Source organism: Podarcis erhardii (genome assembly GCF_964252035.2).
Source record: "Podarcis erhardii genome assembly, chromosome: 14".
NCBI classification, from domain to species: Eukaryota; Metazoa; Chordata; class Lepidosauria; order Squamata; family Lacertidae; genus Podarcis; species Podarcis erhardii.
This window is the reverse complement of record NC_138503.1, coordinates 16,388,081-16,413,711: the sequence shown is the minus strand read 5'-3', so window position 1 is coordinate 16,413,711 and position 25,631 is coordinate 16,388,081. Positions and strand designations below refer to the sequence as shown.

Below are 25,631 nucleotides of genomic sequence, written 5' to 3'. Positions count from 1 at the left end.
TATAAATTGGACCTAGAACAGGTTCACGTGATCTGAATACTCATGCGGTACAGCCATGTTGGGAGTGTAGACTCTAGACTGGAAAGGAAGGAAGGTAGAGAAACCTTACTTTATCATCTGGACCCAAGGGCATGTGTTTAGCAACAATCTTTAAGCATTTCCTTAGGCTTGTCTTACCCGTTCCATCTCATGGAAATCTTCATCGAGTTTTGTTCCTTCCACTCCGCTGATTTTTTCACTGAATAGCTGCAGAAAAAAAGAAAAGCACTTATATAGCATGAAACAAAAGCTGCACATAAGGCTAGAAAAAATGTAGGAGACGCCACACAAATCCTGTCAAAATCAGGAGTCCCCTTTAAATATTGGAGAGTGCAGTGGGTCAGAGCAGAGGCCCATCTGTCAGTCATTTTTGCCTATGCAAAGTCCACAAGAAGGGCAGGAGGGCAACTGCTCTGTCTGCTGCTGTTCCCAAATGACTGGTACCCACAGGTATGCAACCTCTCATAATGGAGAAAGCCATCATGGCTGGAAGCCATTAGGAATGGGAAAACCTATCAGTTTCATTTTCCCATTTCCCCCTCTCTCCAATTCTCCACATTTTCAGTTTCCAACGTTTTTATTTTAAACCTGTCTTGAAAATCAATTAACTTTTTAGTGCTTTAGTGCTCTTGACTGCATGCAACTTTGTCTAATATACACATCATTCCAGAGCAATCCCCGCTAATATAATGATAGAGTGGTAGAATGATGCAATCACAGTGTTAGAAGGGACCCCATGTAAGTGTGATAAAAAAATGGTTAAAAATTATGATATATGAAACTGCTAAAGATGAGGTAAAATGAAAATCAGATTGGGGGGGGGGGCTTGGGTAAGCTCACTTAACAATGTTTAGAAAAAATAAGGATAAGACAAGAATTTGTTTGGAATGTTTGTATTTCTGTTTGTATTGTTTATTTGTGTTATAAAATGAATAATTTTTTTTAGAAAAAAAAGAAGGGACCCCATGCGTCATCTAGTCTAACCCCCTGCAATGCAGGAATCTTTTGCCCAATGTGGGGTTCGAATCACATCCCCAGGATTAAGAATCTCATGCTCTAGCATGGGACCAATTTACCTGCACCCGTACAGGTATCAAACCCGTGACTTTGGCGTTATCCCCACCATGCTCTAACCAACTGAGCTGACCGCATTTCTGTAAATTATTTTCACTAATGCATGCATTTTAATGCACACAATACCTTAGTAGTATATGCATTTATATACGTATTACTTGGCTGGAGAAGAGCATTGGGAAATACAGATAAGTGCACATATCAAAGGATGTGCTTTGATTCACACACCGTATTTTCCCATGTATAAGGCTAGGTTTTTCCCTAAAAAATAATGTCAAAAATTAGGAGGTGTCTTATACTCTGGACCATCTCTCCCCATTTTCATAAATCTGAGTCCCACAAAATAGGGGGCATCTTATACACGGGGGAGTCTTATAGATGGAAAAATACAGTAATTTGGCTGTATCTCAGCACCAGGCGTGACTGGATGATCCATTTACACCCAATGTGGAATTCCTCTCCCCCTGGCATAGGAGACTAGATCAAGTGGAGGGAGGTGCTTAGGGCTAACACATGCCCTTAATCATCTGATTTATTCCCCCCCCACCACACTCGCTGTTCTAGTCTATCCAGGCACACCATACAGAAATTACTGGAAGGAGCTTCACAACACAGTTTGATTACAGAGCCAAAGGCATCAATTAGAGCACGCGCTCACAGCTGCAGTAACATGACATTCTTCTCCCGTTTTACTGCCTCCGGGTGGCAGCTCTGTTCCACCCAGAAGCCAAAAGGGTGTCTTAAAGATATACCGTATTTTTTGCTCTATAAGACTCACTTTTTCCCTCCTAAAAAGTAAGGGGAAATGTGTGTGCGTCTTATGGAGCGAATGCAGGCTGCACAGCTATCCCAGAAGCCAGAACAGCAAGAGGAATTGCTGCTTTCACTGTGCAGCGATCCCTCTTGCTGTTCTGGCTTCTGAGATTCAGAATATTATTTTTCTTGTTTTCCTCCTCCAAAAACTAGGTGCGTCTTAGGGTCTGGTGTGTCTTATAGAGCGAAAAAGACGGTACTTCAAGGCAAGAAACCTCAGCTGGGGGATGCACCGAGCCAGTTTCTGGCTGATCACTTTCACGGTGCAGGCCAAGCGATAAGGGGACCAACAGCTCACAATCTAAGCAAAACAAGGCATTCCTGAGCACTTAATCTGCTACACTGTCGAGATTCTCAAAAAAGAGGCAAGCTTCTTTCTCAAAAGATACAATTTCGAACTGTTTGTGTGTGTGTGTTATAAAGCATGTGATATGGGTAACAAAAGAACCATTGACATTAGCCGTCCGCAGGAATGTGTTCTGTGGTTTGTCCATCCAGGAACCCAGCCTTCACCACCCTGGTACTGTCCACATGCTTGGGGATGTAATTCCTATCAGTCCCAGCCAGGCCAGGGCTGATGGGATTTGTAGTTCAAAAGCATCTAGCGGGCACCAGGTTGGTTAAAGCTCCAAGAGGCAATCTGTGCAAAAGAAAAGAAGATCTGTTGCTCGTTGGTAGAGCATGTACTTTTCCACAAACAGTGGTGCCCCGCAAGACGAATGCCACGCAAGACGAAAAACTTGCTAGACGAAAGAGTTTTCCGTTTTTTGAGGTGCTTCGCAAGACGAATTTCCCTATGGGCTTGCTTCGCAAGACGAAACGTCTTGCAAGTTCTTGCGAGTTTGTTTCCTTTTTCTTAAAGCCGCTAAGCCATTAATAGCCGCTAAGCCGTTAATAGCCGCTAAGCTGTTAAGCCGCTAATAGCCGTGCTTCGCAAGACGAAAAAACCGCAAGACGAAGAGACTCGCGGAACGGATTAATTTCGTCTTGCGAGGCACCACTGTAGAGTGTTCTGTGTTCAATTCCTGGAGTCTCCAGCTGAAAAGGATCCGGCAGAAAGTGATATTATGGTCCTGCTCAATGTCTCAAGACTGCTGGCCACAGCAGACAAGGAGCACTTTATGCTAAATTATACTTCTGCAAAGAAGGCAAGAAAGTCCTATTGCATGTCGCAGGAAAATCCCCCCCCCAATCATTCAGTTTGTACAAACTTCACACACATACACACTACATACGCTACGCTTCTGTTATAAATTCGTAGATTCAACCATACATCAGATCTGCACTGTTCCACTTTTATTTTACTCCATGAAGGAAGGACTACAAAATGGGGAAGGTTTGATACAGGCCAGCCATAATCCCTTGAGCTTACCAGCATATACACAGGAGGCCCTGCCCAGTTGCTATGCCAACTCTGATGGTCCTAGACAGAAGACCATCAAGATCACAAAGAACTTGCATTTGGGAGTGGATTCAGAACGGACTGGAACAAAGGACAATGATTAGCTCTTCCCTCTGGGGGCAGGAAACTGCAATCTCCCCCTTGTCACCTGGGAAGTACTCATGGGGAGGGGGGGAAGGAGGAACCAGCCAGGTGACAGGAAACTCAGGTTACCACAACTCCTCCCTCACCCCCTCCCTTTTTGTGATGTAGTTGTGATGTAGTCTTAGAGGTGTAGTTTGGGGAATTAGTAACTAATAAAAGTTGGGGTCTTCTTTTGTTCTGGGCTTCCATTTTGCTTCAGCTTGTTGTGGGTGGGAGTCCTGTCGCGACAGTATTCAATAAAGGCCAAGCCTACAGGCTGCTGCTTTGCTCCAAGTTATCCTGGTTGGTGTCTTTGTTTTTGTCCAAGTGAGCCCTCAGATTTTTCCGTTAACATGCACAACCGGAAGTTGTTCAGCTCACGCAAGGAGTTGCTTGCTGCTTCTTTAGCTGCAAATGCCTTTAGGGATCTGTCCTCTCCCCCATGCTTTGTAACACCTACGTGAAGCTGCTGCAAGAGATCAACAGGGGGTTTGGGCTGGGTGTTCATCAGTATGCGGATGATACCCAGCTCTACCTCTCCTTTAAATCAGAACCAGCAAAGGCGGTGAAGGTCCTGTGTGTGTCTGGAGGCGGTTGGAGGATGGATGGTGGCTAACAGTTTGAGGTTGAATCCTGACAAGACAGCGAAATTAATGTCCAGAATTGGACAAAATGACAGGAAGGATTCGAAACCTGTGGGACCAGAGATTTAGAGAAGATTGGAAGAGGTATACGAATTATTTGAAGAACAGCTGTAATCAACAAATTATGCTAGTAGGACTACAAGAAGTTTTGTAAGGAGAAATATACGGTGTTACAAAGTAGAAAAAGATAGAGATATTGGTTATAAGTTTGAAATGTAATAGGGAAAATAAAAAATGCATACTAAGAGATTAGATTGGAAAATTTTCAGACAGGACTGATGGAAGTAAAAAAAAAATTGAGTAAGATGTAAAAGTATGTTTAATTATTGTTGAAAATGGTATGTTAAAAAACTAATAAAAATTTATATAAAATAAGAATCCTGACAAGACAGAAGTACTGTTTTGGGGGGATAGGAGGCAGGTAGGTGTGGAGGACACCCTGGTCCTGAACAGGGTAACTGTGCCCCTGAAGGACCAGATGCGGAGCCTAGGAGTCATTTTGTGTGTGTGTTTTAAATACTTTTTATTAAGTTTCACATTTTTAACATAGTATTAACATTTCATATAACAGAAAAATAATACAATTCCCCCAACTTCCCCCTCCCCCTCCCCCGACTTCCCTCAACTTCCTCTTCTGGTTTTTTACATAATAATTTCCCCTGCTTGTTTTATTATATCTTCATATTAGGTTCTTTATATCCAACATTGTTATTCTCTTATCATTTTTAACATCTTCTTTATCATTTCTGTATTTATTTTGGGAGTCATTTTGGACTCCCAGCTGTCCATGAAGGCGCAGGTCAATTCTGTGTCCAGGGCGGCTGTCTACCAGCTCCACGTGGTACGCAGGCTGAGACCCTACCTGCCCGCGGACTGTCTTGCCAGAGTGGTGCATGCTCTGGTTATCTCCTGCTTCGATTACTGCAATGCTCTCTCCCTGGGACAACCTTTGAAGGTGACTCGGAAACTACAATTAATCCAAAATGCAGCAGCTAGACTCTTGAGTGGAAGTGGCCACTGAGACAACATAGCACCAGTCCTAAAGGATTTTCACTGGCTCCCAGTATGTTTCCAAACACAATTCACCTTTAAAGCCCTAAACAGCCTTGGCCCAGTATACCTGAAGGAGTGTCTCCACCTCCATCATTCAGCCCGGACACTGAGGTCCACTTCCAAGGTCTTCTGGCAGTTCCCTCTGTTATGTATTCAGTGGTCTGTGTTTGCCTGAGCTTCAGTCTAGACTAAGGATTCTGAGCTCCTGTGTTATGATTCAATGCAAGATATCCAGTTACAGAACATTTCAGGATTTAGGCCTCTGCCATTGGCCCTTGAACTCTGAGTTGTGATTCGCAGCTTGGAAGTTTAGACAGCCAATCACGTTAGGAGTGGGAGTGGCCCCGGCTTTCAGGAATGTATATAAGCAGTTGCTTTGCCCCCATTTCCCAGTTATGTGGTTCAATAAAGGTTCTTGCTGCTATCACCGCGTCTTGCCTCATGGGAACCCGCCTACACTTCACCCTCACTGAGAGACATAAAGTTACAGGGAACCAGGCAGAGGGCCTTCTCTGCAGTGGCACCCTCCTTGTGGACCGCCCTCCCATTACATGTCAGGGAGATAAAAAATTACACAACTTCTAGAAAACACCTGACGGCAGCCCTATTTAGGGAAGTTTTTAATGTCTGACATTTTTATATACATATATTTTGCTGGAAGCTGCCCGGAGTAGTTGGGGAAACCCAGCCAGGTAGGCGAGGTATAAACAATAAAATTATTATTATTATTATTTATTTATTATGCGCCTCAGGCGGCAGGATCCATGGGGCAGCAGTTCAAGCCTCCAAGCAGGAATCAGCAAACTTTTTCAGAAGGGGGCCAGTCCACTGTCCCTCAGACCTTGTGGGGGGCCAGACTATTTTGGGGGGGGATGAACGAATTCCTATGCCCCCACAAATAACCCAGAGATGCATTTTAAATAAAAGCACACATTCTACTCATGTAAAATCACGCTAATTCCCAGACCGTCTGCGGGCCAGATTTAGAAGGCAATTGGGCCGGATCCAGCCCCCGGGCCTTAGTTTGCCTACCCATGTTCCAAGGAATGCGCCGCCTGTTCCTGCTGCCGCATGTGGCATCATCAGCTGCTTGGAGGCTGGATCTGTTGTCTCCTTGGCAGCCCCCATGCCACCTCCACAGTGGCCTCTTGGCAAATAGGAGCCACTGCTGGTCTCCTCCCACCCTTGTTCCTGATGCAGATCTTTGCTCAGCCCTTGTTCCCTGACAGGAGGAAAGAGCCATTTTGTGGTTCATCTCAGGTGCCAAAATATCTCGGCCTGGCCCTGCAGCCCATTATAACCAAATGCTTGCAACCTCCAACACCTCTCCTTTTTTTGGTTTGCTTTGCCTTGTCTCTTTTACAACGCTTCCCCACTTCACTGCCAAGCTATAAAAAGAGCCTTGCTCCTGTTAAGTCTGCTTGCAAGAGGGTGTTTATTGACCTGCCATTGTGGCATTCTACCAAACAAGGAGCCTGGGTTATATTTGTTTAGAAATTCCTCTACCTTGAAAATGGAAAATAGAAAATGACGCCAACACACAAGGAACTCTAGCAGAACATCACAAGGGAGGAAAAAAGATGCCCAGCATTTGTCTGGGAATTAGATAATAAAGGGGGGAGGAGACAGATGCAAAATGATGTGTTGTTCCTCTCTCGCTTTCAAGGCAAAAAGCTGGCAAGAAATCTTATTTGATGCACCAGGCGCTCTCCCTTCTGTTGTAGCAAGTGATTTGTTTTGTGTCACTGTGACCTTGCTGCCTTTTGGTTGTTGAGATATTTTCCCACAGCACCACTGATACATGGTCCAGAGGCCTCAGTAGACTAACCCCATCTTTTGCTTGCAAGCAGTAAGCAAGTTTACTACAGGCCTAGATAAAAATCAGAGCTTATGCCCCCCCCCACAATGTTGTGGGGCTCCAATTCCTATCACCACTAAGCAGGATCGTTAAAGGTAACCAGACAGAGGGCCTTCTCGGTAGTGGCGCCCACCCTGTGGAACACCCTCCCTTCAGATGTGAAGGAAATAAGCAGCTGTCCTATCTTTAAAAGACATCTGAAGGCAGCCCTGTTTAGGGAAGTTTTTAATATTTAGTGCTGTACTGTTTTTAACATTTGACTGGGAACTGCCCAGAGTGGCTGGGGAAACTCAGCCAGATGGGCGGGGTATAAATAAATTATTATTATTATTATTATTATTATTATTATTATTATTATTATTATAGAGTAAAGGATTGTGAAAGCTGTGATCTGGTAGTATCTAGAGCAACCTTTCTAAACCTTGGGACACCCCCCGGGTGTTACTGGACTACAACTCCCATCATCCCTGACCACTGGTCCTGCTAGTTGGGATGAAGGGAGTTAGAGTCCAGCTGCATCTGGGGACCAAAGGTTGAGAAAGGCTGATCTAGATGTTGCCAGATCACAACTCCCATAATTCAATGGCATGATTCGAAACAACAAAATCTGCACACCCCATCAGGAGAAGAGCGTTAATTCCATGTGACCGAGAGCAAGCCACATTCAGAAAAGGGGTTTCCATGCATTTAGGACCATGTGTCAAAAGGGCCTTTCTCACACTCCTGAAACCAGTATGGTGCCTGGTTCTCTCTTGTGTTAAATGCAGTTAGCTTAACTGGGACAGCTACGCAGCAAAATTTCAGATAGAGCACAGGCACACAAAGAACATTTTTGTCGACAAGCGAATCAAGCAAGGTTCTGTGACGATAACACCATTTTGCACTTTCCAGGGAAGGAGTCAGTTTCCGCCAGGCTGTGCCACATGGATCTTTTGGAATAACTCGACTGCTGATGCTTATTCTTCTCACACAACAAAAAAGTACTTTGTACTCTGAAATCTTCAAGACTTCCTTGACAAATCCCTACTGTCTTGCCTGGATGATTTACTATTCAGTGATATGTGAAATCGCAAAATGGGGGTGGGGAGAAGAGATGCCTAACATTTCAGGAAGTCATTGGTTAGTCATTTCTAGCAAACAGAATTGATGGAGGAAACCAGAAATTTACACTCTGGCATAGTCTGTAGAAACCCACAAGAACTACCTTTCTGAATCTAAGCAGGCCCAGGTCTGCTCAATGCCTGGACAGGAACCTCATGTAGGTCACTTTCAGTTCCAAATAGCAACACATAAACAAATATGAGAAGAGGGGAACTTAAAGAGAGGAACAGAGAGTTGCCACTGTTAATTTAACTAAAGGAACCATATGAATCTATATGATGGTCCAACCTGATACAACACAATAAGACATTCACTTGGTGAAGAGTCATCTGGGGTTTGGTTGGAGATTATTATTATTATTATTTTATATTATTTATTTCATTTCTCTACAGCTTTATATTTTTAAGAAAAATCTCAAAGCGGTTTACAGCATATTAAATCATCAATAAAACAATCCAGAATCAAACATTTCCGAAGGAAGTCAAATATAGAGTATATCGTCAAAGCAACATAATTAACAGAATACTAAAATATTATCTTAAAGATTTCAAAATAAAACATTGCAAAGGTCAACTACAGAATACATATCAAACACAAACAAAGTTAACAAAAAAAATCTTAAACATTTCAAAAAAAACACACCATTGCTAAGTGAAGTCAAATATAAAATGCACATTTAAAACAGCATAATTAACTAGAAAATAAAATATTCTCATAAGCATGACACGGCTGTTTGGCAGGCACAAAAAGATGGGGCAAAGATGGAGGCGACTGTCTCTCAAGCCTGTGCTATAGAACTAGTGTCTGGAGCCAGTAAAATACATTTCTTTAGGAATACAGTTTTGCGTGGACAGGCAGAGTCCCCAGATCCCGAGCGGTCCCCCCCGTCATGTGGAATAATGACTCAAGACAACGTGCTATGGGATTAAATTGGCCACAACTTTATTAAATTTCAAATGTGGGTAGACCTTGGCTCAGGCATTGGGCGTTCTCCCTCCCCAGTCCCCAGCCAGGGACCTAGGGAGCATCAGGGTTATCCAGTGGGGGGGGGGGGAGATAGGCCGGCTCTGGAGAACATATGTTCAAACAGAGATAGCCGCCCCCGTTACGCCGCCGCCACAGGGGAGAGCAATGACGACCTTTTGGCGTACGGTCAAAGCCTCCCTTCAGAAACCCCTTTAACGGGGAACCCTGGTATCGCTGCTGCAAAGAGGAAGATGGACTAAAGGATTCCGCCCAAGGCCTGATACCGCCAAAGTTGTGACGTTTTGCTACGGGAAAGGCGAAACCTGCCAATGCAGGGAAATTCCTTTCCGGCCCTTTAACAGCGACCTTAACGTAGCAGTGCCCGCATACCTGTGAAGAAAAGTTAACTTGCAAAACCTGTGAAGGAAAGTTAACCTGCAAACTAAGACATTAACTGAGGGTGGGTAGGGTGGGAGAAGCTCTGGAGCCAAGTGAGGATTCCCAGGGAAGATCCTCCCACTATTGTGTGGGCAGGTAATCCCTCCCCTACCTGGCCTGGTCTCCTTGGCAACAATTCCCCCAGGTGGGGTTGGACAACTGACTGAGGTAGGCGGAGACCTCCAGGTATCCCACCTGGGGGAAGGCAAAGCCAAGCCTATGCTGAATGGAGCCGCTCCAGATCCAGGGGCTGCGCGTGTCCACGCAAAGGTCGCCCCCCGTTTTATGCAGGGAGCGGTCACTGTGTACAGATTAAGGGCTCCTCCAGACAACCTGCTTAGAATCATGGAATTATATGATTCCAATGATCATTCTAGTCCAACCCCCTGCAATGCAGGAATCTCAGCTAAAGCATCCATGACAGATGATCCTCCAACCTCTGCTTGAAAACCTGTAAGGAAGGGCAGTCCACTACCTTCCCAGGGAGTCTGTTCCACTGTCGATTAGCTTTTACTATCAGAAAGTTCTTCCTGATGTTTAGTCGGAATGTGGATGTGCTGTGCTAAAGTGCTTTAAAGGTAAAGGGACCCCTGACTATTAGGTCCAGTCGCGGATGACTCTGGGGTTGCGGTGCTCATCTCGCTTTACTGGCTGAGGGAGCTGGCGTACAGCTTCCGGATCATGTGGCCAGCATGACTAAGCCGCTTCTGGCGAAACAGAGCAGCACACGGAAATGCCGTTTACCTTCCCACCGGAGTGGTACCTATTTATCTACTTGCACTTTGACATGCTTTCGAACTGCTAGGTTGGCAGGAGCTGGGTCCAGGCAATGGGAGCTCACCCCGTCACGGGGATTCGAACCGCCGACCTTCTGATCAGCAAGTCCTAGGCTCTGTGGTTTAACCCACAGCACCACCCGCGTCCCTTAAAGTGCTTTAATCCACTTTAATTGTGCAAAAGCCTAAATTTCCTGTATGCCCTTGAATCCATCTTGCAAAATACTGACTGTCTGGAGGCAAACAGAGTTAGAGGCAGTATTGCAGAAGAAACCATTCACCAAAAATGCTCTTTTGGAGACTTGTGCTCTTAATACGGCATGCTGATATTACAGTATTTTCAGTGCCAGGTTGAAACCCTCTTCTTTACCCAGGAAGTTCAGATGACATTTTAATCAGTACTTTGCCTTACCCTGCTCTTTAATTTTACATGTTTACTTTGCCTCTTATTTTTGCCTATGCTTATATGTTGTATTTCTATGTTGGGTAAATAGTTTTATTCACAGTTTTGTACACCACTTAGGAATCTTTTTGATCAAGGCTGGCTAAGAAATATTTTAAATAAATAGTATACGCATTCAATTCCCTCCCTGCAATTTTCCTGCTATGCTCTCTGCGCATTGATGATTTACAGAAAGAATGACTCTCTCCAATGTGGACCTTATTAAGGGACCCAAAACTGCTGAAAGACATAGATTTTTGGATCCAGTAATGTAATGTATGGCAGATCGTACATCTAATTCTTAACGAGTTTATGGAATCAAAGAATGCTGGACAGCATTGGAAAGAGCCAGGTGCAAGCAAGATGGCGATTCTTAAAATTCTTGGGAACTTGCAAGATCATTGGCTCCCTAACATCTCTGCAACTGTGTTGCATTATTCATGAAAGGCCCAGTTAGTCCATAGGGCATTCTCTGGCCCAAAAATTCATGTTGATTAAGGAACTTTGACAGGTAATTGGAAGTGGAGTTTAAAAAACAAGCTCTACCCTTAACTTGCAGCTTGACAGATCCATAAATAAAAAGGATATAGAAGCAGACATCTGTAAACCCAGCCTATGTCTATTAGTTTTTTAACCAAACCAAGACATACCGTATTTTTTGCTCTATAAGACTTACTTTTTCCCTCCTAAAAAGTAAGGGGAAATGTGTGAGCATCTTATGGAGCAAATGCAGGATGCGCAGCTATCGCAGAAGCCAGAACAGCAAGAAGGATTGCTGCTTTCACTGCACAGCGATCCCTCTTGCTGTTCTGGCTTCTGAGATTCAGAATATTTTTTTTCTTGTTTTCCTCCTCCAAAACTAGGTGCGTCTTGTGGTTCTGGTGCGTCTTATAGAGCGAAAAACACGGTAGTTGTCGATCTAAAAATATGACTAGCCAGAAAGGAAAATCAGTTGCAGCAAGATGAAAGGGAGAAGCCATTTAAGCCATGGGTGAAATTTAAGTGTTGAATGGTCCTGCTGGATAGCTCAGTTGGTTGGAGCCTGGTGCTGATAACGCTAAGGTTGCAGGTTCGATCCCCATATAGGACAGCTGCATATTCCAGAAGTTGGACGAGATGATTCTCAGGGTCCCTTCCAGCTCTGCAATTCTATGACTCTAAAATGTGCAGGAAGTCCGGTAAGGGTAAACCACCGGTAGGGGGAGCCCTGTTGATGCATACCAACTCGAGCTCCCCCTGGTGTTCCCATCAGGGGCGTGTCAAGGCCCTAGCCCCCAGCCGGGCTTCAGACTAGATCAACACCCCCAGATTCCTTTAACGGAATACCCTTAAGCATGGAGGGGCAGGTGATAGCCACACCTCCCCTCCCCCACACAAGGTCAAACAATGCCTAACCGCAACCCTAACAAAGTTGTGACGATTGCTACGAGGTAGGCGAAAACCAAGTGGCCAGTGCCAATTTGCCAAGTGGAAAAATTCCTACCAGGCCCCTCGGACAACCAAGGCGACCAACCGAAGTCCATAGCAAGGCCATTGCCTAACCTGCAAAATAGGGAGGAAGGGCGGGTGATTGAGGAAGGTGAGCCAAAGAGGAAGTCCTCTGGCTCGCTCCTCCATTTAAACGGCCCCGGCCACACCCCCTGGCCAGCGGATTGGCTGGCTGGGCTCTGACGTAGCTGGGATCCCCCAGGCAATGGGGGACAAAGTCCCCTGGCCCCCCCCCCGGTGGGGAGTGGGTGGCTACGTGGTCCACCGCAACTCCCTCCCACTGGGGAAGTGGAGCAGATTTGTCGCTTTACAGCTCTTCAATGTCCTTTCAACCAGAATTGTGCACAGCATTCCAAGTGCGACACTTTTTCTTAGCTTCTTCTTTTGTGCAGCCTTTGATCAATCCAGAGTCTTTGTTCTGAGGGTTTTAAAAGAAAGCTCAGCAGGAATCATATGCTTCCTGAGGCAAGCTCACCTTTCATTCTTCCAACTGCTCCTTTTGTGCATTCTCATCTCCCCTTTCAGAATTCACTTCTATTTTGCCAACTTAACTTAAACCGACACCATACATTTGCTTGGAATAACTGGGCATGTTCTGAATAGCTTCCAAGCAACCACAGAGAAATCTGATTTGTAAACAGTCTTCAAATCTCTTTCATTTGCAGTATGACAGAGGTTTATAAATGACGCTGGTGCAGAGAAGGAAAGAGCACTTTTGCTCCTTTCAAGAGTAACCAGAAGCTGAGGGTCATCTAATGGAGCTGACAGGAGATATAGGACAAGAAATAAACTCCTCCACACAGCACATCATTAATTTACAGAATTCATTGGCACAAAAATTGGTGTTTGCCATCAACAAGCACCACCGTGAACACGATATATTTGAAGTACAAGCAATGCACATTGCTTCCCCAAAAGAAAAACGTTTAAAGAATCCTGGAAGCTGTAGTTTGTTAAAGGTGCTGAGAGTTGTTAGTAAAGGTAAAGGGACCCCTGACCATTAGGTCCAGTCGTGACCGACTCTGGGGTTGCGGCGCTCATCTCGCTTTATCGGCCGAGGGAGCTGGCATACAGCTTCCGGGTCATGTGGCCAGCATGACTAAGCCGCTTCTGGCAAACCAGAGCAGCGCACGGAAACGCCGTTTACCTTCCCGCCAGAGTGGTACCTATTTATCTACTTGCACTTTGACGTGCTTTTGAACTGCTAGGTTGGCAGGAGCTGGGACCGAGCAAAGGAAGCTCACCCCGTTGCGGGGATTCGAACTGCTGACCTTCTGATCGGCAAGTCCTAGGCTCTGTGGTTTAACCTACAGCACCATCCACGTCCCTGCTGAGAGCTGTTAAAAGAACCCAATTCCCCTAACAGAACTACAATTCCCAGAGTTCCATGGGAAGAGAAGTTCATTATTAAACACTCTTGGAACTGTAGCTCTGGAGGTATATAGGTGTCTTCTTTAACTAATCACTGTTCCCATAATTCTTGGGGGGGGGGAGAGCCATGACTGTTTAAAGTGGTATCATAGTGTGAATGTGGTCTATATGTAACTGGGAACAAAGTGTAAGCACTGTACTTATCTGAGAAACTCAAGAATTGGAATGATCAACCATCAAAAAGCAGGGTATAAACTTCAGACACCAGTAAATATAATGACCCAGAATTCTCTGGGGGAAATCACGACTTTTTAAGGTTCCTTTGTAGTGCTTTAAATATATAGTGTGACTGTAGCAATATCCACCCTGTAGCTGAGACTAAAACTTCAGAATGGTGAAACATCCAGTCTACATTTTTGTACTTTTTTCAAATTTTCGATTTTGTCCTCATCTCCTATCCACTTCCTAGTCTGTGTAACCTTTCGCCTGATGCAGAGTTCTGGGGGAACGTGAAAACTCGCTGCTGCTGAAATAACATCTTCTGTTAAACAGTTGTTCCCCACAGTTAGGAGCAATCGTGGGCCCATTTTTCCAATGGAGGACCTTTACATAGATGAATCCTTCTGCAATCCACCTACCACCAGCCTCAACAGCTGCTCCTCTAGAGCTCCCAGATGGCAAATGTTTACGCAGCATCAATGCTCTGCTAGCTTGCAAACCAGCAGGGGGTCAAAATCTTTAAATTGTTTTAGCAGAAGATGCTGCCCCAGTGCGTGGGCCTGCGCAGCAGGAGGCTTAAACCCCCATTGTTTCACATCCCTAATTTTATAGACACCCTGTTGGGAAGAGGTCAAATTTAATCACCGCAAAGGCAATGGTTTTGGTTTTTTTTTTTAATGTAGATACACCCTGTTTCACAGAGTTCATATAGACCAGGACTAATTAAATCTATCATGTAAGAGAGGCTGAGCCATTCCTATTTTGGAAAACAGATATTTCCACAGGCGACACGTTCACAGGCACTGTTGACAACTCTCCAGACATGCTGCAGCATAAATGTTTTGCAGCCATTTTCACTGCTGTTGTTTTTTGGGGGGAAGAATTGCATTCATTTGTCCCAATTCAGTAAAGGAGATATGAACATGGGAGGAATTTTTGCTGCAAGGAGTGTGTCTTGATGGAACTAGGACCCGAAACATATCTCTGTACTGAGATATGTGTTTAAAGATAAGGCATCTAACTGCAGCTCCCTGCCCAGAAGAAGAACATGGGGAGCTCCAAACAAAGTGCAGTGCATGTTCTGGGCCTGTCATCAATGATCCAGGAGACCCCACTTTGCATGAATCAAGTTCTTGGGTCAGCAGGGAGATTCTATCCATGCTTGCCTGAATGCTGTTAAGACACTCCTTGGAGATCTCTGTGCTCACCACTTGAAAGGTCAGGAGTGGACAGCATGTAGCCAGCACACATGAAGACTTCGACAGTGGAAAGTGCCCCCCACCCCATTGTGGCCCCACGCCACAGTGGATGTGTGTTTTTTTGGGTGCAGACTGTAGCCATGGACATGCTATGTGATCTGATGGTGAATTTGGGGTGACCCAATGCAAAAATCCTGAGGATACATGTGGACCCGTGCTTTGCAACCACATTACAAGGAAGAAAAAAGTGTGTCTTATGGAGCGAAAAATATAATAATAATAATAATAATAATAATAATAATAATAATAATAATATTAATAATGCTGCAGAATGAATACCCATGGGTATGGTGATGGATTGTTCTCCCTTCAGTGCTGTCCCTCCTTAGACATTCAAAAGAATGTGTAAACCCTCAACTATATCCAGGGTGTAGCCAAGGGGCAAATGGCTGCTGAGCTGCACCTATCACTGTGAGGCCTGAGGAGGTGATGATGATGATGCCTCCCCAGCTGCTGCTATTGGCTGTGGACCTCCTGTGATGTCACAAAAGCACATGGCAGCTCAGTGGATATACAAAAGCAGCCCAAGGGGAATGCCGAGGCAAAAGCTTGAGGAGGACACAGTGGACAACAGCAGTGTTATTCAACACTTGGTGCCTCCTTCCACAGGGAGGCAAAGAGGCAGATGGAAGGAAGTAATCATCCATCAATGGGATGCAGTGAAGCAACGAGAAGGCAAGCGTACCTGCTGGGCAGGATTGTGGCGTGGAAGCGATGGACCTGGCAGAAGCTGGCAGTCAGGGGTGTAGGGGCAGTCCGCCCCGGGTGCCCTCACTGAGGGGGGTGATATTTGGCGTGCCGCCCACCCGCAACTTCCAAGCCTACCCTGAGCTGTGGAATTCCCCCTTCCCTCTTTTGATAGCTTGAGAGTCGCAGGTGGTGCACCGAATGTCCACCATGGGTGGCTCGCTCTGCCCCCGGCTGCAGGGCGCATGTGCTGCTCCAGGCATCCAAGTGGCTATCCCGCGCCTGGGAGGGCACTCTCCATGCCACGCCCCCCTCAGGAGTGCGCCTGCCCTGGGCAGCACGGGCATACGCTCCGCCGCTGCTGGCAGTTGTTGCTGGACGGAAGCTAATGTGATTAATATTTAAATCTTTGAATAGCTTTGGAAGTGGATATAGGCTGTAGGGTTAGAAGTAGAAGATAGTGTATTTTAAAATAGTATTATTTGTAAGTGATAAAATGTGAAGTTATTTTGTTTTTTTAAAAAAAAAGATGGGTTAGAAACTATGACATATGTAAACAGCTAAAGATGAAGTAAAATGAAAATCAGATAGGTGGGAGTTGGGGAAGCCCACTTAACAATGTTTAGAAAAATAAGGATATGATAAGAATTTGTTTGTATTGTTTGTTGTTTTGTTTGTGTTCTTTATTTGTGTTATAAAATGAAAAAAGGGAAAAGGAAGCTGATATGATTAGCATGTGGAAGCCCAGGATGTTGCAGGGCTGAGGTTTGTGCATGTAAGCTGACTGAAATTCACCTTCAGAAGGCTGTTGACAAAAGCTGTGTGGATATTTGTGAATTGATGCTGGAGAGTAGACGCAGGTCACCCACCAGACACGGCATTCCTGGGAATTACATGTTCAGAGAGTGGTGTTGGCTCTCCTCTGAGTGAATGAACCACTGGATATTCATGGGTGGAAGTTGGCAGGCTGGTCAGTGGAGATGCCTGGATGATGCTGTTAAATGAGGGCCATTCCCTGCACCGTATCTGTGTTTGCCTTTCATGGATGTCAGAAGTTGATGAGGCTTTCCCCAAAAGCACCCATGAAAGCAACAGAGCTTAAGCAAACCATCTTCTACTTCTAAATCAATGAATTTCTAAATACATCTAAGTAACGTTCATGACATTCCCCTTCCCAGTACCGGGATGGGAGGCTGTGCAGATGCAAGTCTAGCAGTTGCCGCTGGCTACAAACTTCCTGTGATGTCACAAACGCACGTGGTGGCTGAGGGGAAAGAGGCAGTTACTAGTGGGAGGAGGGTGGAAGAAGGGAGAAGACCCCAGTAGAAGGTTCAGGGGAAGTTGGGGTAGGCAGGGCCAGCTGAATATGCAGAAGCTGAATATGGGTTGACTCCCTTCTTGCGTTGCCAACGCTTTGTTCTCTCAGGGCTCCTGTACCTGTCTCACCTAGATCGCTTTGCGGAGCCCCAATCCCAGCCCACTAGGCATTCTCCAGGGGTCCAGAGAACTGCAGGGAAGTTTCTGCAGCTGCATTAGACTTTTTGCATCCTCCTTTCCAAGACAAGCCAGTTTATGGAGGGTGTGGGGACCCTGAGTTGCAGAATAGGTGGACAGAGAAGGTGAGGGAATCAGAAATGCCCCTTGCGAGTTGGAATCTAACAATATCCAGAGAGCACCAGATTGGGAAAGGCTGCTTTAAGCAAATAGAACTTGCAGTTGATCAGGAAGGACCTGATCTTACTTCTGAAATGTTTTCTTTTTTTTTCTATTACGAAAGCCTTAACAAACAAACAAACAAAACCTGAAAGCCAGCCTGTGAAAGGAAACAAGTAATACCCTCGCAGTGTTAAGGGTGTTATAACGATGCAAGATTGATCAAAAGGGAAACTTCATGTAGCATTCTAAAAGTATGTTGCATTTTTATCTTGTGAACTGCCCTGTAATAATAATAATAATAATAATAATAATAATAATAATAATAATAATAATTTATTTATACCCCACCCATCTGGCTGGGTTTCCCCAGCCACTCTTGGTGGCTCCCAACAGTACATTCAAAACACGATAAAAGATCAAACATCTTTTATCCTCCCCTAAACAGGGGTCCCTTCAGATGTCTTCTAAAAGTCAGATAGTTGTTTATTTCATTGACATCTGCTGGGAGGACGTTCCACAAGGCAGGTGACACTACCCAGAAGGCCCTCAGCCTGGTTCCCTGTAACCGCCAGAAGGCCCTCGGCTGAGTGATGGGGTGGAGACGCTCCTTCAGGTATACTGGGCTGAGGCCATTTATGGCTTTAAAGGTCAGCACCAACACTTTGAATTGTGCTCGGAAACGTACTGGGAGCCAATGTAGGTCTTTCAGGACCGGTGTTATATGGTCTCGGTGGCCACTCCCAGCCACCAGTCTAGCTGCCGCATTCTGGATGAATTGCAGTTTCCGAGTCACCTTCAAAGGTAGCCCCACTGTTAGATGGGGATTGTCAGCCAGTCAAATAGGGACCTGGGGAGAAAGAGACCTGTGCTGATAGGGATTATAGGGGTTAGCTAGGGAGGGCATCCTGGTTTGGTTTCCTGAGGGGAAAATAAAAATCCTAGAGGCTGGAGAAGTGTTGCTGGTATAGTAACAGTAATAGTCATTCTAGGGAGGGAGCGTGTATCCCAAGTCTAGTTTTAGTAAGAGTGCTGAGGTTTTAAAGTTTAAAGTTTTCTGTTAGGAGCATTTGTCTGAAACTAAGTATTGTGCCTTGTGTGAGTAACCATCAAGCTTAAAACTTTCCTTAGGGCTCAATCGCAATCACAATTTCTTAGGGCTTGTCTTTCTCTTGGGAAAACCTGCTGTTTACTGCTGAATGGGAACAATCATCAATCAGTTTTGCTTGGGGAAAGTGGTAGGACAAAGGAAAAACCACTCAGACCTGTCTACTAGAAAGCATGGGACCCGAGCTTTCTATGCGCAAGACAAGCAGAAGTGTGGGCAAGCCCTGAATGTAATTAAATTAAATGTCAAATTCCCCCTGCCCAGCACCCAAAAAAGTGGCTCCTCATTAGTTTTAAGCTTCTGAGCGGGGAGTAAGTGGACAAACGTATCCTTCACATAAGCAAAACACTTGGTTGCTGTGTAATAAAAAGCACTGCAGCAAACAATTCAAGCAGACCTCTCTCTAGTGGCTCCTGAACGATCAAAAACCAGAAAACCAGAAGTGATTGTTCCAGTTGTTCTTTGGAACCCGAACGTCCGACGTGACTTCCGCAGCTTCCGATTAGCTGCAGGAACTTCCTGCAGCCAACCAGAAGCCATGCCTTGGTTCCCAAACATTTTGGAAGTCGAATGTTCAACTTCCAAGGTATGTCTGTAATTGACTCAGTGTAGCTGAGTCCTCTATCCCAGTCTCCACGCATCAGCACTGGTGACCACACGCTTGAGGTGGTAGATGATTCTGTTGACCTGGGCTGCACCATAACCAGCTCAATCAAAGCTGAGCTGGTCAAGCATATTGGCAAGGCAGCTACGGCAATGGCTCGCCCCTCCAGAAGGGTATGGGAAAATAACATCGAAGACGGTGGTGCCCCGCAAGACGAATGCCTCGCTAAACGAAAAACCCGCAAGACGAAAGGGTTTTCCGATTTTTTAGCGGCTTCGCAAGACGAATTTCCCTATGGGCTTGCTTCGCAAGACGGAAGCCCATAGGGAAATCTCCGGGGACAGCGGGGAACCTTCCTCCCACCGCAAGCCCCGGGAAGAGAGGAGAAGCTGCGCACCTTCCCCTCTGTTCCCGGACCTGTCCTGAAGGCTTGCGGCAGGAGGAAGGTTTTCCTCCCCACCGCCAGCCTTCAGAAGAGTTCCCCGCAGGGCTCTCAAGGCTGCGGATAGCAGCCTGCTGCCCCTATCCGCAGCTTGGAGAGCCCTGCGGGGAAGTCCTGCAGGGCTCCCCAAGCTGCGAATGTCTGCCCCGCGCCCCTGAAGCAGAGCGCCCCTCGCGCCAGGCAGCAGGCTGCTATCCGCAGCCTAGGCAGCCCTGCAGGAACTCTTCTGAAGGCTGGCGGCGGGAGAAGGGCTTTTCTTCCCACCGCCAGCCTTCAGAAGGCTGTTCTGAAGGCTGGCGGTGGGGAGAAAAGTCCTTCTCCCCCCCCCCGCCAGCCTTCAGAAGAGGTCCGGGGACAGACTGTCCCCGGACCTGGTCTGAAGGCGGTCTCCCTAGGAACGCATTAATTGATTTTCAATGCATTCCTATGGGAAACCGTGCTTCGCAAGACGAAAAACTCGCAAGAAGAAAAAACTTGTGGAACGAATTAATTTCGTCTTGCGAGGCACCACTGTACCAAGATGAAGATCTACCAGGCTTGAGTGTTGAACATGCTGGTTTATGGAAGTGAACAGGGCTGCCTTAAGATGTCTTCTGAATGTCAGGTAGTTGTTCATCTCTTTGACATCTCATGGGAGGGCGTTCCACAGGCGGGCGCCACTACCGAGAAGGCCCTCTGCCTAGTTCCCTGTAGCTTTGCTTCTCGCAATGAAAGAACCGCCAGAAGGCCCTCGGCGCTGGACCTCAATGTCCAGGCAGAATGATGGAGGTGGAGACGTTCCTTCCGGTATCCTGGACCGAGGCCATTTAGGGCTTTAAAGGTCAGCACCAGCACTTTGAATTGTGCTCGGAAACATACTGGGAGCCAATGTAGGTCTTTCAAGACCGGTGTTATGTGGTCTCGGCAGCCGTCACCAGTCTAGCTGCCGCATTCTGGATTTGTTGTAGTTTCCGGGTCACCTTCAAAGGTGCACATTGCAGTAGTCCAACCAGAGCATGCACCACTCTGGCGAGACAGTCCGCGGGCAGGTAGGGTCTCAGCCTGCGTACCAGATGGATCTGATAAACAGCTGCCCTGGACACAGAATTGATCTGGGCCTCCATGGACAGTGTGAGTCCAATATGTACTCTCCAAGCTCAGATTCCCAGCATATTTACACTTCTGCCTCAATGACGTCTATGCTGGCTTGATCATGCCCACAGAATGGAAGATGACAGGATCCCCAAGGACATGCTGTATGGGGATCTGGTTTCCGGCACCAGGTCCATTGGCAGACAAACTCAGCATTACGAAGATGTCTGCAAACATGACACAAAGGCTGGCAACATCAATCCCGCCCCCCATGTGGAAATCCCTTGCAGATGACCGCCGTGCCTGGATCAGTCAGGTTGTGTATCCACAGCAGTGACCAAAGGAGGGAGGACCGCTGGGAGAAAGAAGAAATGCCATGGTACACTTGCATCGGCACAACCGGACGGATGCCTTCCCCTTCAATTATATGTGATCAAATCCCACCAGAAAACTGTGCAACACAAAGGTTTAAGGGAACAAAAGGAGCTTAGACAAGTCTGAGCAGCCTGCTAATTGAGCCCAGAAAAAAAACTTATCACCAAAGTCATTTGAAACCATTTTACAGGCATCTCTGCCCACACATGCCTATGTTAGTCATTTATTTGCAGTACATTCTCAACCAGAAGGGGAAGGAATGCCACTATACCAACATGCAAAGAGTTGCAAGCCAGTTCATCTTGTTTTCACACACTATAGTCCAGATGGGTAGACTAAGATGGGGAAGGCTAAGGTTCAAATTGCCACTCATCCATGAAACTAGATGACTTTAATTAAAAGCCTCCTCAGGATTGGATTTGGATTTATAAACAGGATAACGAGCAATATTTATCTCTAATCCATATCTCAAAATTCTCTCATTGGTACTATTTGCTGAAATCTAACCACACCAAGGGACGCGGGTGGCGCTGTGGGTTAAACCACAGAGCCTAGGACTTACTGATCAGAAGGTCGGCGGTTTGAATCCCCACAACGGGGTGAGCTCCCGTTGCTCGGTCCCTGCTTCTGCCAACCTAGCAGTTCAAAAGCACACCAGTACAAGTAGATAAATAGGTCCCAGTCTGGCAGGAAGGTAAACGGCGTTTCCGTGCGCTGCTCTGGTTCGCCAGAAGCGGCTTAGTCATGCTGGCCACATGACCCGGAAGCTGTACGCCGGCTCCCTCGGCCAGTAAAGCGAGATGAGTGCCGCAACCCCAGAGTCGGTTACGACTGGACCTAATGGTTAGGGGTCCTTTACCTTTAACCACACCAAAGCTCAATTCTTGCAGTCACTTACCTTTGCCTCCCTGAGAACTGCATTTACAGCTCCCCGTTTTCAAACAATGCCTACATCAGTCTTAAGTGGAAGATACGGAAAAGTTCCAAGACATTTAAGACTTTGTATTTGTGGGGTAGGTGAGGTAGAAGATCTCCCCCATTATATACTCCATTGTCAGCTCTATCAAAACCCCAGAAAGAGATTTTTAGAACAGATGTTGGCACCGCTATAGGGTCAGAACTCTGATGTGAAAATATATTATCTGATTGCGATCCGCTGGTCACAAACAAAACAGCCCTATTTGCTAAAGCTGCTAAAAGTATTTGCACTAGCTATATAAAAGACAATGCCATCGACTGTGCAGGCAATTCATTAATTTGACTTATTGTAAGTGGATGTATATCTCTGGATTTCTTTTAGCAGCTTTAATTGACTTGCTGGATATGTAATCAAATTTGTAATGGCTTTTAGTCAAACACAATAAATGATTGGATTGGAAATAGTTGACTTTGGGCCAGTCAACTATTTCTTGGCCTAAACTATCACAGAATTGGGAAAACTGGGGTGGGGTCGGGGAGAAGAATCAGGTATGTGCCCTTGAGATCCTTGGAAGAAAGGTGGAATATATATCTAATTAACAAACTGTTGGCAAGTTAGAGGTCTGTTTTAGAAGCCCAAGTTTGAAAGGCACTCTCACAATTTGACCATTTGTGGCCAAATGGTCACATTGACACGCAGAAGGTTCGATTCCTGGCATCTCCAGGTAGGACTAGGAAAGAGTACCTGCATGAGACCCTGAAGAGCTCCTGCCAATCAGTGCAGACATCACTGAGCTAAATAGACCAAGGCTCTGACTCGGTATAAGGCAGTTTCCAACACCAAGATGGACTGGATCATTTCAAATCACTTTAAAGCTTTGCAGCACAACAAACCACCACCTAAGCATGCTGCAAAGAATTACCGTATTTTTCACTCTATAGGACGCACTTTTTCCCCTCCAGAATTTAAGGGGAAATGTGTATGCGTCCTATGGAGCGAAGGCAGGCTCCCTGGCTTCAGCGATAGCAACGCAAAGCCTCCGAAGCGCAGAGGGAGAGCTCCCTCCGTGCTCCGGAGGCTTCATGTTGCTTTTGCTGAAGCCTTCGGAGAGCAGCACGAGTTCCCGCTGCACTCCGGAGGCTTCAGGTTCCTTTCACTGAAGCCGAGAGAGCAAGACTCTCCGGGCTTCAGCAGAGAGGGAGAGCTGCGCAGCGCCCCTTCAGCCAAGCGGGAGGAGAAATGGTAGGGGCTCCGTTTCTCCTCCCGCTTCGCTGAAGGGCCGCTGAGCAGAGGGGGGGAGAATTTTTTTTTCTTGTTCTCCCCCTCTAAAACAAGGTGCATCCTATGGTCTGGTGCGTCCTATAGAGCGAAAAATACGGTAATACGAAGATACCTTTCTCTTTGGCAATGGAAGAAAAGGAAACCAGCCTTAGAGGAAAGAAGGGGCGATTTATTTGTGAAGGGTTAGGGAGTAAATAGAGAGGAAGAGATACAACCAAATGTCTGTAAAGAAGAAGAGAACAGCATCCTTGCAGATGGAAAAAAAGGTAACGGGTATATAAAAGTCTGTAGAGGATTATGAAGTCCATTCACTAACGTACGACAAGGGTAGGGAACCTTTTTTAGTCCACCTCTTGCACCCTTAAACAAGCCAAAGACACCAGGACTGAAAGCCCACATTTGTTCCAGTCTTCCATAAATGCTCAAGGAGGATGTGAAACAGGGCTGGTGAGTGATGTGAGGGTTCTGAGGGCCACACACAGAGGCCAGGACAGCTCAAGGCTGCCCATCTCTGACATCCAGGATTGAGGGAGGCTGAGAGAGGCAAACAGGACTTCTCTTTCAGAAAAATACAAATCCGCAGCAAATCTAAACCAAAAACACAATATCCCCTCCAAAGCACGAAGCACTGGAAAACACACATCACAGAACCTCCTACAAACCAACCAGCATGTTGATCTGGAGAGCTACCAACCAACATTATTAGCATATAATGGGCACCCAACCCAATCATCCAAGATGGTCTGTTTAATTCTCATGTGTTAGACTAAGGAGGACTATGGAGCGAGGGGTGGACAACACAGAAACATGGGCTTAATGGCATACAAATACAGCACCTAGCACAAGAGCTAGTGAGGCCTGGAAATACAGAATCAGAAATAATAACCACCCCTCCAATGCTATTATGGCACGGAAGATGGAAGAATTAAACAGATATAGGTTGCTTACTTAAGAGCGAGTTCCATCATACAATAACAGAGCTTAATCCAGAGTAAGCATGGTCACCTCCAGAGGAGGGGAAAAGTTGAATTCCCTGAGAGGCGTTACCCAAGAGGTAAACTGGATATGGCAAAGGAGTTGCTACGCCTGGGAGAGCAGGAAAAGGATTGCCCAAAGCGATATCTGGACTTCCTTTCTTCACCTCTCCCCACATTTTCTCTCTCTCTCTGCAAACAACGATGTGTTCCCTAAATATGTACAAACATCACAAGCTTGGCATTTGCAAAATACGCATCTGGCTACAGGGGTCCATGGGGGACCGGTGACTGGTACAACTCTTTTCTGAGCAAACACAAATTCACTTCCACATAATGTGCAAAATGGCCCAGGAGAAGAGCCCAGGTCCAATGCACCCAGGAAAATCTGATCGGGAAATCCAACGGGCAGCAACCCCCCCCCCCCGAGATCCTCAGGTGGAGCAATTCACTGGGGAAACGCAGAGCACCTACTCTGCAGATCAAAGGTCCCGGGTTCAACCACAGCCAGCATCTTCAGGTCGGATTGGCTGCTGCCAGTCCGTGTAGGCAATACGGAGCTATAGATAAGACCCGACATAAAAGAGCAGGTGATAAAAAGTGCTATGCAATTCCTCCGAGCCTGGCACGGAGGGTTGCAAGGTTTCTACCAAACAAACCATCTTCCTCAGCGCCTAAAGCTTCTCTTACCTGGCTGGCTTTGTGGAACTGCTTCTTCAGGCCCGCCACCGACATGATCCCTCCGCTCCGGGCGCAGCAAGAGCTGCACGCGGAGGAGTCTCCAGCCAAGGGAAAGCGGAGGCGTTTCCAGGGCCGATGCCCCGGCCGAGCAGCTGGCAAGAGCTTTCCTCCTCGGGCTGCTCTGCCAAGGCAGCCGCCCGCTCCGTCGCCACCCGGGAGAGCGCGCAGGGGAGGACCAGAGCATTCCAAACACGCTGCACGCCCGCCCATTGGCCAACGGCGACGACTATGCAAATGAGACGGAAGGCAGCTCGCTCGGCTATTGGTCGGTTCGCTGGAACCTAAGCAAAAAAACAAACCCGGAGAGAACTTGGCGGGGACGCCCACGCTCCGTTATCGCTTAGAGACGGCGAGGGAAGATGGAGCTCCGCGTGCGGGAGGCGCCACGTCGGAAGCGAGAGACGCGGGTGCGCGAGCGAGGAAGGCGAGGCGGAGGGCGCCTTTGCTGCTCGGGCGGCGGAGGGGGCCTCCCGATGCTTTCTAGGGGCTTAAGAAAGAAGGCTGTTCGAGGTCAAGGAGGCAGCTGGATTCTTATTTTCATTTCTAAAATTTGCAAATCTGCAGCAACTGCAAAGTAAGCTCAGGGCCGTTTCACACGTAACGCAGCAGCAAGCCCGGGTTTGCTGGCACGTGTTCCCAGCAGCTGAGCCTGCCTGTTTGGAGACCGCACGAGGGCGGTGCGAGGGTTTCTCAGCCGCCGTTTATCGCGT

At 46.6% G+C, this 25,631-nt stretch overlaps 1 protein-coding gene across 2 annotated transcripts in view; it reads right to left on the bottom strand.

The window, feature by feature from the left end:
- SH3GL3 (SH3 domain containing GRB2 like 3, endophilin A3) overlaps positions 1–25,088 on the bottom strand; it is a 48,120-nt gene extending 23,032 nt beyond the window's left edge. Inside the window, exons 1-3 of one of the 2 annotated variants that reach the window (XM_081839216.1) lie at positions 24,871–25,087; positions 178–246; positions 13–78 (exon numbers count right to left, since the gene is read on the bottom strand). Coding sequence is in view for 1 of the 2 variants with exons in the window: in XM_081839215.1 (XP_081695341.1) it covers positions 178–246; positions 24,871–24,915 (114 nt within the window). In the remaining variant the exon portion in view is untranslated. Of the gene's footprint in view, positions 1–12; positions 79–177; positions 247–24,870 lie in introns of both variants that reach the window. The other variant, XM_081839215.1, reaches the window with a different exon arrangement.
- Positions 25,089–25,631: the final 543 nt, after the last annotated feature.